Genomic DNA, 14988 nt, shown 5'->3' on the forward strand with positions numbered 1-14988 from the left:
GGAATGGGCTTCCTATCCTTCAGCTTAAATTATCGTGTGTTTTAGAGGCCTTTTCTGACACTCTAGACCTGGCTAGCTCTCCTGGTTTACACTCTCTTGGCACCCTGCACTTGTTCTGCCATTACACTGAGCAGACTTTTTCAACATTGGCTACCTCTCCTCTTCTGTAAGTTCTATGAAGACACGACTGCTGGCTGTTTTATTCACTACACTATCCTAGGATGCCTAAGGTGCGAGGTAGGCATTCAATAACTATGTGTTGGAAGAAGGAATACACTGGTTCCTATCTTCAGTTTACAACATATTTAAGCCTTTCTCAGTTAACAGACTTCTGTAACTCCTTCTGTAACTGCTGCTTCCTCTGGCTATGGCTTGCTTTCTCCTTCACAGAAGAGGATCTGGGAAGACCCATCTCATGTGCAGTTTCTATGTCACTTTATATTTCCATTCTCACCATTTCACTGATTGTCTGCGACCGTCAATGGACAAATTGACCGCAAGCTACAAACTGTCTCTCTGCAGTATATTAAACCAATTATATCCTTCTGTTGTGTCTTCCATGACATATTCTCTCTGGCCCCCTCCCATGTCATAGATTAATCTTCTTTAGTCTACTTCTACTTAGTCCTCAAATGTTGATGTCCACAACTCTGTCCTTAATCCTCTTCATCTCCAGAACCATCTCCTGTCCCCAGATGATCTCATCTACACAGTACCTTTTTGTCTTCTGCCCTGACATTCCTACTAAACTAGATTTCTATCTCTGTAGCTCTCTACTTGGACATTGCTCAGATAAGATGTTCACAATTGAGCAATGATCTTTCAAGCATCCAAGCTCCCCGTCCTCCTATTTTTCTCTCTTGGTAAGATGATGACCCATTTTAGTGTTGTCAAACCTAACTCTAAAACTGGCTGCTAAGTTCTAGCTATTCTACTTCCCAAATATTTCTCAAATCCTTCTCCATCCTGACTATCTCCATTAGCATGTCCAAGCCTTCATCACTTTCTCCCCTGGACTATTATAACAACTTCTTATCAGGTCTCTTTACCTTTATTTGCTACTTGACTGCTGATATCTTTCAATAACACAAACCTGACTTCAATAGCGCTTCAGTGCTTCCAGAATAATACCCAAACTCCTGACTTCTGAGGACCTGATCTATGACTATCCACCTACTTCCCTTTCTACTCCTGTCACATCAACTACTAGCCTTTCTCAAATGTGCCATCCTCTTATACGCCTTCGAGTCTTTGCATGCCCTATATTTTCTGTGAGGAATAATTTTTCCTTTTCTGTTTGGTGAATTGTTACTCTCTAAGACTCATCTCCCTGTGAGATTTTCACTGAATTACCAGACAGGCTCCCATCACTGGCTTACCAAGACCTTTATGACCTCTCCATTTTGGGTACCCACAATCCTCCTCCTTGAACTTTGGGTTCAGACCAAAGTTCTTTTAGTTCCCAAACACACATTTTCCATCTTTTGGACCTTTGCCCACATAGGGCCCCTTTCCAAGGAAACAGTTTATTTCTATGAATTCCTTCAAACCTTTTGGCTTTTGCTGGGAAGCATTTCCTAGAACAGATTAACTGTTCCTACTTATCTTCCCATAGCCCCCAACATCTCCCACTTCAAAGCACCTATTATGCTTATTTGCTTAATCATCAGACCTCCCTGCTTGAATGACAAAAATGTGAGGACAGGGACCAACTGTTGTCTCTCTAGCTCATCACTCTATCTCTGAGCCCAGCAAAGTGCTGAACACAGATGCTTAGTAAAAGTTTTTTGAATGAATGTATCTGTGTGTCTTATTCATTTGTATCAGACATTAGTAGGGCAATTCCTGATGAACGAAAACATGATATCATATGTGGCATCTACCACATCTTGCCCTCAAAGCCCTTATGTGCCAAGGGCTGCTTTAGCACGGTACTCCTTGAGTTCCACCTTATAAGACACATTCCAGCAAGTATCCGCATTGGCTTGACTTTATTCAGCGTCGTCATTTCCTCAGTTCTTTGGGCAGAAAAGCACCAATATCCTAAATTTGTGCAAGAATCATCTTGGGAACAAAAGGCTGGATCTTGTATTTTCTTGATTCCCAAAGCTCCTGAAGCCGTGGCACCGAACCTAACCACTTACCGCTTGAGAGGCCATCATTTCATTTATACTCTGTTCATACTGCTCTGCCAAAATGGCAAGTTTTCTCGTCTGCTCATCTTTCAGTGTCTTTAAGATTGTTTTGTGCTCATTCTTTGGAGTAACTTCCAACTGGTGATTCTTGAGTGCTTTATACTGTTTGGTCTGTACTTTGCAAGTGTCCTGAAACTGTTTTTTAATTTGCATTTCCATGGCCTGTGTAGAAAAAGTGACAAAAGGAAAACAAATACACATTAGTAAATACAAAAATGTCTTCCATCCTGATGATACACTATAGGTGCTGGGACCCTTTGTCTTTAGTGCAGTGGCCCATATTACTAGTCAATAGTAATTAAAATAATATGACACAGATTCAGAGTAACTACCTTTTTTTAGTTTTATATTAAATGAATAGAAAATTTCAAATTTGAATGGTTTTTAAAAATGAATTATAAGGGAATCAAACTCTAGCAGACTGTAGAATAAGAGGCTTAGTTTGTTAAAAACTTTGTTCATTATTGTAATGATTTCTGTTCAAAAATCTTTAGTGTTTTCTATCAGTTGCTGTTTTTCCCCCATTTGGGCGCCCTTTTACCTCCTTGTTTCCAAGTGAGAAAGGGGCAATGTATAAGCCAGTTCCCAATGATCTGCGTGTCTTTGAGAAATCAATAAAGGAGAACATTTAGATGATACTTCCTATCATAACCCATTTCCACTGGATTTTAGCCTCAGTGGAAGGGAAAAGAGATTTTGGCTTCCCTTCATTAAGAGGTTATGCTTGCATACAGCAGTACAAATATGTGTGCGTTTTGGCAAGGATTAGGTGGGATGTATTGTTATATGTCTAGAAGGCAGCCGTCAGGTTGACTCAGTCACGCATGCATTTCATGAACACTTGGAGGAGTTGTGATAACAGACATTGTTAAGATTTAGTCAGAGAGGACCATGACTAGGATAATCCAGAGTGACCCCACATCTGTGTCAACATTAACAATGTCCCTCTTAACAGCAATGGTTTAGTCCATATAGTTTGTTAATTAGCAGTCAGGCCAAAAATGTCTGGAGGCAGTGAGGGCCCAAAGAGTTACACATCTCAAGTACAGGGACAGTAAGAGTCTGGTAGACTAGATTCAGTCCTGATTATGCCTGTGACAGATGCTACTAGTAAGTCATACCCTTTTCTTACTATCCTTGGATGTGATGTGGCTTTAAAGTCTTTTTCAATATAGCAACACTCAAGGTAGTGAGGGCTACAACTAATGCTCTGGCATGCCTGAGGAAATTGATCTGCCACATACTGGCCACCTAACTCTCATTAACTGGGATTAGAACCATGGGCTGCTGTTAGTCCACACATTACAATTTTAAAGAGGGCAAGTCATGAAGGGGTCAGAGAAATTGCATAATGGTTACAAAAAAAAAAAAAAATTCCATGGAAAGATCCTCCAGTACAATGGTTTCCAAACCACCTTGTCCAGCGGCAGCTCTGCAGGAGTCTGTTACACACAGATTCATGTGCTTCACACCTTGAGGGTCTGATTCAGTAGGGGTGGGGCCCAGAAATTTGCAGTTTTGAAGAGTTGCCCAGAAGACTCTGACAATCACCAAAATGCAGGAACCACCAATGCAATTCAATTCCATCCTGGAGCACAAAGAGGAAAATTCTTCCGTTTCCTCTTACCTTTAAGTTTTTTGGCTGTTGCCGAAGTTCCATGACATGCTTTCTGTGCAGTTCCCTTTCTCGCCTCTTATTGTACTCCAGCTGGTTTTCCAGTTCAGTCTGGTGCTGTAGCCGGATCAGATCCATGCGTAGCTTCTGTAACGTGTGCAGCTGCCTGTACTCTAACTCTCGGGTGGACTCATCGTGCCGAATTAGCATGGCATGCTCCATTTCCTTCTGGGTCCTCTTTTTATTTAGTTCCTGCATTCAGGAACAAAAGATAAATGGAGAGAGATGAATGGAGATGAATTGTTCAGAATGCACAACTAAGTGAGGGGTGGTAAGGAATGGGACTATTAACTACCTTGTAATTAAACCCATTAGTGTTTGGCAGCATGATTTAATGAGGTTAGATTAACAATATCTGGAGATTTGGGTTCCTTTTGTGGGTCCACCTTTTATAGGCTGGGCAACTTCATAGCCATCACAACTACAGTATCTGTAAAATGGGATTAGCTGTACCTTACCCCTTTTTACCTCACAGAGCTGTGACCTTTAATTAGGTGATATGCATGGGTCTAAATTTTCCTTAATTAAGTCAGTGGTTCTCAACCCTGGTTGTCTATTAAAATTACAAGATGCTTAAATCCATAGCTTTGAATTCTGATAATTGTCTGTGATGGGACCAAATCATCAATAGTTTTAAGAGTTCTCCAGGTGATTCTGATACTCAGGCAAGAGGTGAGAATGACTGAATTAAACTGATAATGTCTTCAGTGTTTTTACTTTTCTGGGAAATATCCTGTGTATTTGCACATATCAGAGGTGTGTGTGTGTTGGGGGGTGGTGGTGAGAGGATTCACCAGAGACAGAGTGGGGTACAGAACTGAAATACACTGCTGAGGGGAGCAGAGGGTGAGACAGGAGAGGTCTGCTATGTAGGTCAGCTCCCTGGCTGCGGACCGAACTCATGCCATACTGGCTAGATAGCTTGATAAAGCTGAGACTTTAACCCCTCTGCCACCAGGGAGGCCCTACCTATTTTTTTTTTTTTAAATCTTAGAAAATGCAGATAAGATCTCTCCCTTTTCATCTTTTTCCATTATAATCTATTTGATCATTTCTAGATCTGCAGTTCTTTCCAGTTCTACTCATGTCTTTTTCACTTTTTTTTTTGTTGTTGTTGTTGGAGAGGGGAAAGAAAGGAAACCAAAATAAAAGGGGAGTAGAAGTATTTTCATTCTCCAATTCAAGAATATTTCCTAAATAGTACTTTATCAAATATCTGAACCATGTGCTCTGGGTACATAAAAATGTTATTAAGCTAGGACTGCCCTCAACTAGCTACCATTCTAGCAGGAAACTGTAATAGGCAGTTATTGAAGTATATGCTTAGCTCATAACTGATTTGGATTTTATTTCTTGGGAATCTGGAATGAGGATTCAGAGACAGTTAATCTTTACATATGGATGGAATTTAGGGACTATGTATGTGGTAGCCAGATACTAGGAGGGCTGAGGATTAGAGATTGGACTTTAGTCCAGCCTGGACTTCAGAGAAATGAAAAAAAAGGCAGGAAGAAATTCAGGGAATATATCAATGCCCAAGTTTTTAGCTGGTTCTAAGTACTCCTGTAGGTCCAATGGTATTTTTGCTATGGGTTTTATGAAAATTACCATATTTCTGTAGTAAACCCCCCAGGTTTTGGTTTAAGTTAGCTCAAGTAATTTCAGTAATATGCAAACAAAAGAACCTAAACACAGGGAAATGTTTTATGTATAAATTAAAAAGAGAACAATGTTGGAAATAATAGGTGCTACAAAAGAGGTAAATCTTGGAAATCGTATGCTGTAAGATTTCTGAAAAAGGTGGTATTACTATTAGAAAAAGATCAGGCAACGAGAAAGCTTTTGAGATGGACTTTAAATTAGAACAATGGGTCACCTCTCTTCTCTGGTAGCATCCACTATGGGAGAAAAGATATTTTCATAGAATTATCAAAAATAATTGTATATTAATGTGATGGAGAACATCTTGCATACTTGAAGAGAAGTCCTTTAAACAGCCCAATATCTACTGGGAGCAAAGTCACTAATCATTTATTTATTTATTCAACAAATATTTGTTGAGCACTTACTATGAGTCTGGCATTGTTGCAACACTAGGGATAAAGCGTGAATAAGGAAATTTCCTCATAGATAATTTCTAGTGGGGAGTATCTGAATTACAAATGCAAATTATTTTTGTTTTAAGGAATAAAAGATGATCTCCTAGAACATCTTCCCCAACCCCATCCTATAATTCTTTTTCTTGTTTTATTTTACCTCTTTACCTGGATCAATTTCTTCTTTTAAAAGAAGCCCCTAGGTGGCACCAAAGAACAGTGAGGCCTTTCCAGAGGTGACAGCTATTCCAGGCCAATGGCCAAGAGGAAAGCCCTTTAAATGGGTAAGGTCCTGTTCTTGGGCCATTGCACCACTTTTTACCTGTGAGTACCAGGACTCCCAATAACAGACACTGAAACATCCCATTTCCTAAACTGAGAGGTTTCAGTTGAGTTTGAGTTAAAAAAAAAAAAAAAGACACAATGTAAACAAGACTTGAGTCAGAAGAAACCAGTTGCATCTCTATTTAAAGGTGTGCTTCAGGATACTCTCTCCAGAAAACTAGCATCAGAATTACCCAGGGCACATGTGATTAGTGGTTATAACAAGTCACCCAGCTAACTGCCATATACTCAAGTTTGAGTAGTACTGGAAAAATATTCAATGTGTGAGTCAATTTAACTTTCCCATAGATTCATCATGTATAATACTGCACACGTCTCTGAATCTACATTGTAGTTTTCTCAGGTGTAAAAACAGGACACACGAGCTACTATTCTGTGAAGATGAAGTGAAAGACCATTAAAACATGCTTTAGAATATATAAACATACCATTATCATTTCTCTGTATTTAGAAGTGAATATCTGGCACATAATATCTTAAACTTATAAACTATTGAAAAGGTGAGAGAAACATGACATGAAAAGGTTTTTTGTTACAATTGTAGGTTGCTCCTTTGCCTTTAATTCATACATGTGAGTTGCTGCCATGTAAGCTGGTAAACTGCCTATAACATTTTATACCATGGAAAAAACATCCTGCTTATTGTGAGCTCACTGCTACACAACAATGTGTAATGTGCTTTCAATTTTTAAAAGTGATTTTTTAAAAAGATTTATTTATTTATACAAGCACTGGGGTACAGGACAGAGGGGTGGGAGGGTAAGAGAATTCACCAGAGACAGAGCGGGGAACAGAACAGGCAGACTGACTGAAATACACTGCTGAGGGGAGCAGCGGGTGAGACAGGAGAGGTCTGTGTCGCCATGTGGGAATCTCCCTGGCCAGCCAGGAATCGAACCTGCACTGCAGAGGCTGTGGACAGCTTCACAGAGCTGTGCTCAACCTGCTACGCCACCGGGGAGGCCCCTTAAAAGTGATTTCATTAATCTTCCTGCAAACACAGGAGGTGGTTAAGACTGCAAGGGTTTACCTATTTTATATATGACAGTAAGGCCTCAGGGAATTGAGAGACTAATGTAAGATCATACAACTTCTACAAAACAGAACTGAGGCTAAAACTCAGGCTTTTATATTAACATTTTCTGTTAAAAGATGTCCCAATGAATGGCTTATGTTTCATACTTTTTTAGTCTGTGATGCAATATTCCAAACAATTCCTCTGCACTAGCCAGATACCATGCAATGGTGGTTTTATTTTTACAAACAAAATGAGCCATGTCACGTGTACCCTTAACTTATAAAAATTCAAGAGATGAAGCTGAAAAAAATTACAAAATCAGATTTAATGGCGATTCTGTCCACCAGCACACTCAATGTGCATGTGCGCTGGAGGGAGGGTAAGGTGGGAACCCACAGTCCCTTAACCATGGTCTCCGTCACACACTGTGGGCATCTCGCCAAGCTGAGTGTAGAGCTTAGTGCTGAAGTATATGTGCTTTTCATACACTATGGCCTCTAAGCACAACCATACTTTATGTGAATCTACCTCCTGTGAAAGAAGTGGACCCAGGGTATGCTCTCTAATGCCTCGTCTCTACCCCTGTTCCAAGCATTCCATCAAGTTTCAATGGAACTGCTATGACTTTATACAACAACTGATCTTTCTTGTCAAAGTTTTTATTCTCATGCCCACTGAGGTTGAGTAAGAATTAGAATTCAAACTTTCAAATGGAAATGTTGTTAGCCTATGACATTTAATGCTTTCTTAGTTTCAGTTCTGTTTCATATTGGGTTAGAAAATAGTGAGCATATGTGTTTAGTGATGATAGGGAAAGAGTTTCCATCCAGTTGGTGGCGACTCCTTTAAATGTTTTCATTAATTAAAAGGATTACTAACTCTCAGTTTTGGCAAAGACACTGGAAAACACGTCCTCTTTGCTGGTGGGAGAATAAACACTTAGCAGATACAATTTGGTTACATCTATTAAAAAAGACATGTACTCAAAGGTGTTCTCTGTAGCACTGTAAGTAATATAAAATGTTCACAAAATAGTCACTGAGAAGTATCGCATTAAATAAATGATTTTTTTATGCCAAAGCAAAAAGTACTATTAGTAGTTTAAAAAGAATAAGGCAGAGCTGTATGTCCCAGATAGCAAATGAGGAAAGAAAAGTTACAAAACAGCCTAGTGGACATTTTTGCGGGTTCAGTACCCATTTCCCCTTCTTTAGTTCACAGGCTCCTCTTTTTGCATGAGAAATTATTCCACCCTGCCTGGAATCAGAGAGAGTAAGGGAGTAAGCACAATACTCAATCAAGTTGCATCCCTCCTAGGAATTTGACTTTTAAGCAGAAATGTTACAAAGATTAAAACATGGTTGGAGGCTATACCTCCAAATGGCAAGGCCTTGATGAAAGCCCATTAGATCTTGCTCTTAGTTCACTGATGTTGCTGTTCCAGCTTGATTCTTAATCTTTTTCTGGTTTGGTTCTTCAGTCCTGATACCTACCTGATAACCTTCTCTGATTAGTCCATACCTACCCCATATTCTTCCAATAAATTCTTTCCAGGCTAAATCAGCCAGAGATTTTTTCCTATTGTTTGCAAATCAAATAAACCCACTGATATTAACATAATTTTAGTTTTGTAAAATTCAAGTTATATACACTACATAAACTATAAGCATGGAAGAAATCTAGAACTCTATCTGCCAAATTAATGGTGACTGTGTAAGGGTAGAGATCAGGTGGGATGGGATTAAGAAGAGCTTTCATTATTCAACTTTGTATTTTTCTGTATTTGTCTTTTTTTCACTGTTCTTTCATTTATAAATAGAAGAACCAGCCACATTTTCAGGACAAAGATTCTGGAATAAGGCTAAACAAAGGGAATCTAGAATCTTAAGAAAAGTACGCTTAAAGAGTGATTCTTTGTTCACTTGGTTAGAATCTGATGCTGTGGAAGTCATGAATATAATTTCTAACATTTTTGAGAAATATCTGTCTTCTATAGCTTTTACTAGAACTAACTGTCTCTTTGTCCTCAGACTTTCTCCAAGTCTGTGCTATAAGCATAGCAATTACTGAATGAAAAGAATCCAAGATACCTAACTTCCCATCTCATCAATCTCTAACTTGAGATATACTTCCAGATTTCTTCCTGTGCATATGTCTACATGCTTATAGCTTATATATATAACTTGAATTTGACAAAAGTTTACTTCCAACCAGCTACTGGAATTTCATTTGGAATTTTTGCCTTTTAACAAACTCAGCATGTCTAGTACTGAATTAATCAACTTTTTACCAACACCTCTCTCTGAGCTTCTGTTCCTGCCCAAATGTACATTTCCCCAAGTCTTAAAACCTTGAAATAACTTTGGTTCTACCCCCCAGCTTTCTTATATCCTATTGTAAGCCAAGTCCTGTTTATTTTATACTTCAAAATGTTTAAAATCCATCTCTCTTTCAACAGCTACCACTACCATCCTTGTCTATCCTTTATTCTGGCCATGTGATCTCTTTGATTCTAGTTTTTTTTCCCACAAGTTCAGTTCTCAAGCTCTTCTCTTCCATTACTGTCCCCATGGGGTGTCTTTTTAGACTCCCCCCACCCCCACTGCTCCTGCCCCTGCAATATCTATCTATTAGTCATAGATATACTATATATCTGTCTATGAACTGTCTTTCAGGGGGCCACAAACTTGTAATATCTAAGACCCCTTCACCCACAAGGACCCATTTCACCCCTTGGGGCAATATTGCTTCCACTAAGAACATCTGCTTTAATCAGTCTGTGTATCGTCATCAAATTGGGTTAATCTTTCTAAGGTAAAAAAAAAAAATTGTCATATCCCTCACTGCCTGGCTGAAAAATGTTCAGCAGTTTCTCCCTCTTCCAGGAAGGTGAGATAACTTAAAGAATCTGAATTTGTCCATAACTATGTGTTCAATAAATTTTAATTTGCTCTGACTATTTTTTCTTCCTATTTGAATACTCCTCTGCAAAAAGCATATACCAATCCACATTCCCATTAAATATATTTGAAGTGCTTATTTCCCTTAAGCAGGCTAGCACAAGGTTTTGATCAAGCAAATATTTTTGCCAACGTGCCAGCTTATTCATGAGGATTTCTCTGATTACTCCAGGTCACAATGATTTCCTATTGAACTTTGATTCTGCTACTGATTCAGATTCTATATATTCTTTCTCTCAGTAACATCCTATTCAACCAATTTTTCAAATTAGAAACTTTGAAGTCATTCTTTGACTCCTCCTTCTCCTGAAATTCTTACATCCTGTGGTCCAATTTATTGTTAGTTCTGTTTCAGAAAAGATTTCTCTCTATCCTCATTGCCTCTTCCAGGTGGGATTAGAGAAAGAGTATCCTGGCTGACCACCTGTACGTTGCTGTCACTATTCCAGCCTATCCTCACAATGATACATGAATTTTTCAAAACAAAGAAAACTCTCAGGTCGCTCACCCCCTGCTTAAAAACCTCTGCTGGCCATGCGACTGCCTTCAGGTTAAAATCTTAAAGTCTTAACAAATGAGACCCTCGGTGTTCTGCTTTCAGTGACTCTTTACCTGGCCCCCCACTCCACACACCCAGAACTCTAGTCACACTTAACTCCTCATCAATCACTGAAACCCCAAGCCCTTTCATGATTACAGGCCCATATTTTATTATATTGTAACTTGTTTGCTCCATCTAAGATATTTTAATTAGTCTGTTATGCACATCTGCTTCTCCTCTTAGACTTAAGGCTAACTTAACTGAAGGCAGGAAGGGAGTAGTTACCTGCCAGCACCGGCATCTCTTGCACAGTGCCTGGCACAAAGGAGGCACTGCAAGTGCTGGGTGGCTGAGTGAATTAACTCAATCATAGAGCATCATACTGTTATGTAAATGCTTCAAGGAGAGTCACAAAAATACAAGGCTTTGATAAGCAGGCTGAAAACAAAATCCATTCTACATCTTTTGCTTCCTGACTACATGATATGTCTTATAACAGGTGTTCAATAAAATTCTATTGTATTTATTCAGAAAAAGTTGATTCCTTCATTTGTTAATGGGCTTCTCCCCCCCTCATTTCAGTGGGAAATTCATTCTCTGACTTATTTTATATACCTACTTTATGTTGGGCATTGAGCTAAAGATTATGAAGGCTAATGATACAGGAGTGGGCAAAACAGAGATGGTCATTATCCCCACAAAACTTTTGTCTCACAAGTGAATGAGAATAATTATGAACATAGTAAATACCTCCCGAATGTTCTGCTGCTCCACCTCATGCCGCTTGATCATTATTTTCCGCTTGAAGAAACGGCAGTTTTTGTCATAGTACAGTCTCTGCTGAGTGAGAAGGTGGGCTTCCTCTTCAGCCTGTGTGTGCTGCAAGTTCTCTTTATGCTTGGATATCCGCTCTTGCTTTTCTTTCTTGGGTGTGCTATGGTCCTCGTTCATCTCCTTCACAAAAGAAAAAGAAAAAGAAAAACAAAAACAAAAATGTTGGTCATATCAAGAAAAAGAAACAATAATAGTTTATTTTAACAGTAGGAAGCAAATGAGAATGTAAGGATGGAAAGACTTGGTGTTGCATATCTGTACCCCCCGCTTCCATTTTTTTCTCCTGCCAACAATTTTTTCTTTTTTATAGACTGAGTATTAAGTGAGAGGGAGACTTGTTAAGTTTCCATGACTCTGACTTCTCATTCTCAGAAATTATTTGTTCATTCATTCAATCAACACACAGTAAGTTTCTGTCATGTGACAGGCACAGTAAAGACACAAGGATACAATGATGAGCAAAAGAACATGATAACTGTCGTCGTGGGACTTTACAGTCTAGAATCAAAGGACACCAAAATGAACTGAAATTATCGTGATAACTGCTGTGGAGATGAAGTATTTGGCTTTACAAGGATATTTAATAGAAAATATTTGACTGTGGTAACAACTAAGTTGATATTTGAAAATTTTTCTAGCTTCTAACCAGTGAAAAGGAGAAGGAAGAATACTCTGGGCAGAGGAAATAGCATGTACAAGAGCCTGAGGGTGGGTTAACTGAAATATGATGATCAAGGAACTGAAAGAAGGCCAGAGTGGCTGGTGCAGTGTGACATGAGGTGAAGCTACAGGTAGGCAGGAACTTCAGAGTTCAGAGGCCTTACAAGTTAAGGCCAACAAAAAGTTAAGTTTTCATGAGTATAAGAGAAAATGACTTTATATATGACAGGGGTGTCATGAAGAGAGGCATTACAAGAAGACGACTCTGCTATTTGGAGAAGAGAATGAAGAAGGCAAAAGTGTATACATGGAGATAGCTGGGAGGCTACTGCAAAGGTCTAGGTGAGAGATGATAGTAGTTTGCACAAAGGAGGTGGCGACTAGGCCAAGAGAAGTGGACAGATTTCACAGACAGGAGATTAGCTTTGCAAATGTCAGCAGTTTGAAATTCAGGAAAAAGCAGGAATTTGCCCCAAAATAAACTACCTATATTTTCAAAAGGACAAAATTCATTATTTTGAATTAGTTGAGCATAATTATTCTGATAATATGGGTGAAGGGACGAAGCAGTTAATTAGGACTATTAAGAAGATGTTAATCTATGGAGGGAAATAAGACCACTTGTACAGACAGTAAAGTACGCTCTTTTTCATACTGACAAGCTTGACCTTTGCTAACTACTCACTCAGTTAAAATTTCCTTTAATTGCTACCATTTGCTCTCCTCAGTGCTTTGGGATGCAGACATCACTATTTGCTATTTTTACACTTAGTCAACAAGTGCTTGGAAATCAATTTTAAGATTTCCTGTTCTACTGGAGTTTTAAGTGAAATATTAGAATCAAAAGCAAGGGCTGTTTCCAGCCTGTAGGAAGCTGTGAATTAACAGGATGGTGGTCCACCACTAATGCCATGGCTTTACTACTAGGCTTGGCACTAACCACACAAATTGCACACAAAATTTAAATATGGTCATAAAATTTTACCCCCAAGCCAAGAATAAATTATTTCTGAATCATTCATCATTCTGTATTGCTCACATCTTTATTGTCTAGCAGCAACGGTGATAACTATATCATTTTGTCACTCCAACACAATACTTTTAAGTATATTAATATCTAAATATGAATGCTATTTTAAATATTAGCTCTCCACAGAAAGGCCATCTCAAATTGGTTTAGGCTTGTTTATCTCATGAGTATGTTGAAAGACTTAAAAGTTTAGGCCTATTGTCTCTTGCGCTGATAAATCTGAGTATGGTGAACCAAAAATAGCCTATTGCTTGAGGACTGAGTGGGAACTCTCCAATGCCATTCTATAGAATTTTCTAAAGGTAGAGTTCATGTAATTTCTAAATTCCTTGATGTTACAAAAGCTCAAAATGGTGGCAATAGTCAAAAAGTATGGCGTCCAGAGCATGAGAGAACAAAAGAGCTGAAAATAAGAACATATTTGCAGGCGAGAAAAATTCAAAAGTTGTTATTGAAAAATCAAGGTCATTTTTGTAAACCAGTGACATCTTTCTATTATGATATAATAATTAGGCTCAAGCAACAATAAAAAAGAAAACAGGAGAACGTGAACCTTCTCAGTTGGGCTATTTCTCTCTACAGGTTGGTTTTCCAGACTTAAGAGAGTCAGAGATTCTTTCCATTCAGGAAATGTGGATCCAGTACAATTTTCTGGGGGCCAACAATTAGCAGAGGCTCCTCTGGGCAGGGCAAAATATCCTGAGGCACACCCCACCCCACCTGCTTTCACTTCCTTACGAAAATTAGAGAGGAACCTTGCTAAGACCCATAATGTTGACTTGTAAATTAAAATGTGAGCTCAAGTGAATAATTTTATATACTAAAACAATGTTCCAAACTGGATTTTATTAAGCTGTAATAAGCTGGTAGTCTACAAATAAGAAATCCTAAGTCTTTGAGAAGGAAAGTCTATGGAATCGTAGGCAATTCACCTGCAAGTACTGGTAAAAAAAGAACTGAAGAAATCTGAGCTTTCAGATCAAAATGCAGTTTCTCAGGAGGACTTTCTAAGTCCACTAGCGGTCTTCAACAAAACACTCAAGAATCATTCATTCATTCATCACATATTCACACGCGCCAAGCTACAGGGATGTAGTCATGAACCAAAACAAAACAAAACAAACAAACAAAAAAAGACACAATCTTTACTCTTATCACTCACCAGTTAGTAGGGTAAGTAGGAATTAGTTCACAAAATCACTTAAAAAATGTGTAATTGAAAAGTAAGTGTTATGAAACCAGTCTTGGTTGAGGCTGTCAAGAAAAGCTTTCCTGAGGAAGCGGTATTTAAGTTAAGGCACTAATAAAACTACATTTTATGAGGAAGATGTGGAATTAACAACCGAATTGTCCTTGGGGAAAGACTGGGGGTGGAGAGAGTTGAAAGCGTTTCCTAATGGAAGGAAAAGAAAGGAAGGGAGGAAAGAAGGGACGGAGGGACTCAGGGAAAGAAGGAACAGGAAGAAATGAGGTTTCAAAAGACCTTGGAGAAGGGCGTAACTTGATACATTTATTTAAGAGTGAAAAGGTGAGCATGTGGCTGGAGCAGAGAAGAACTGGGGTGGGATAAACAGGCTGGGAGACACTGGTATCAGATGAGACTGGATGGGATGCTGGCAGCAGCACATCACGCA

At 38.8% G+C, this 14988-nt stretch overlaps 1 protein-coding gene across 4 annotated transcripts in view; it reads right to left on the minus strand.

The window, feature by feature from the left end:
* Positions 1–14988, minus strand: part of TAOK3 (TAO kinase 3) — a gene marked incomplete at its 5' end in the record, with an annotated part of 73118 nt that overhangs the window by 5391 nt on the left and 52739 nt on the right. For all 4 annotated transcript variants that reach the window (XM_084253762.1, XM_084253761.1, XM_084253760.1 and 1 more), the window contains 3 exons: positions 2145–2357; positions 3823–4062; positions 11581–11784. In XM_084253762.1, coding sequence (XP_084109888.1) covers positions 2145–2357; positions 3823–4062; positions 11581–11784 — 657 coding nt within the window. The remainder of the gene's footprint in view (positions 1–2144; positions 2358–3822; positions 4063–11580; positions 11785–14988) is intronic.

The sequence above is a fragment of the Talpa europaea genome (assembly GCF_964194135.1).
Source record: "Talpa europaea genome assembly, chromosome: 14".
NCBI classification, from domain to species: Eukaryota; Metazoa; Chordata; class Mammalia; order Eulipotyphla; family Talpidae; genus Talpa; species Talpa europaea.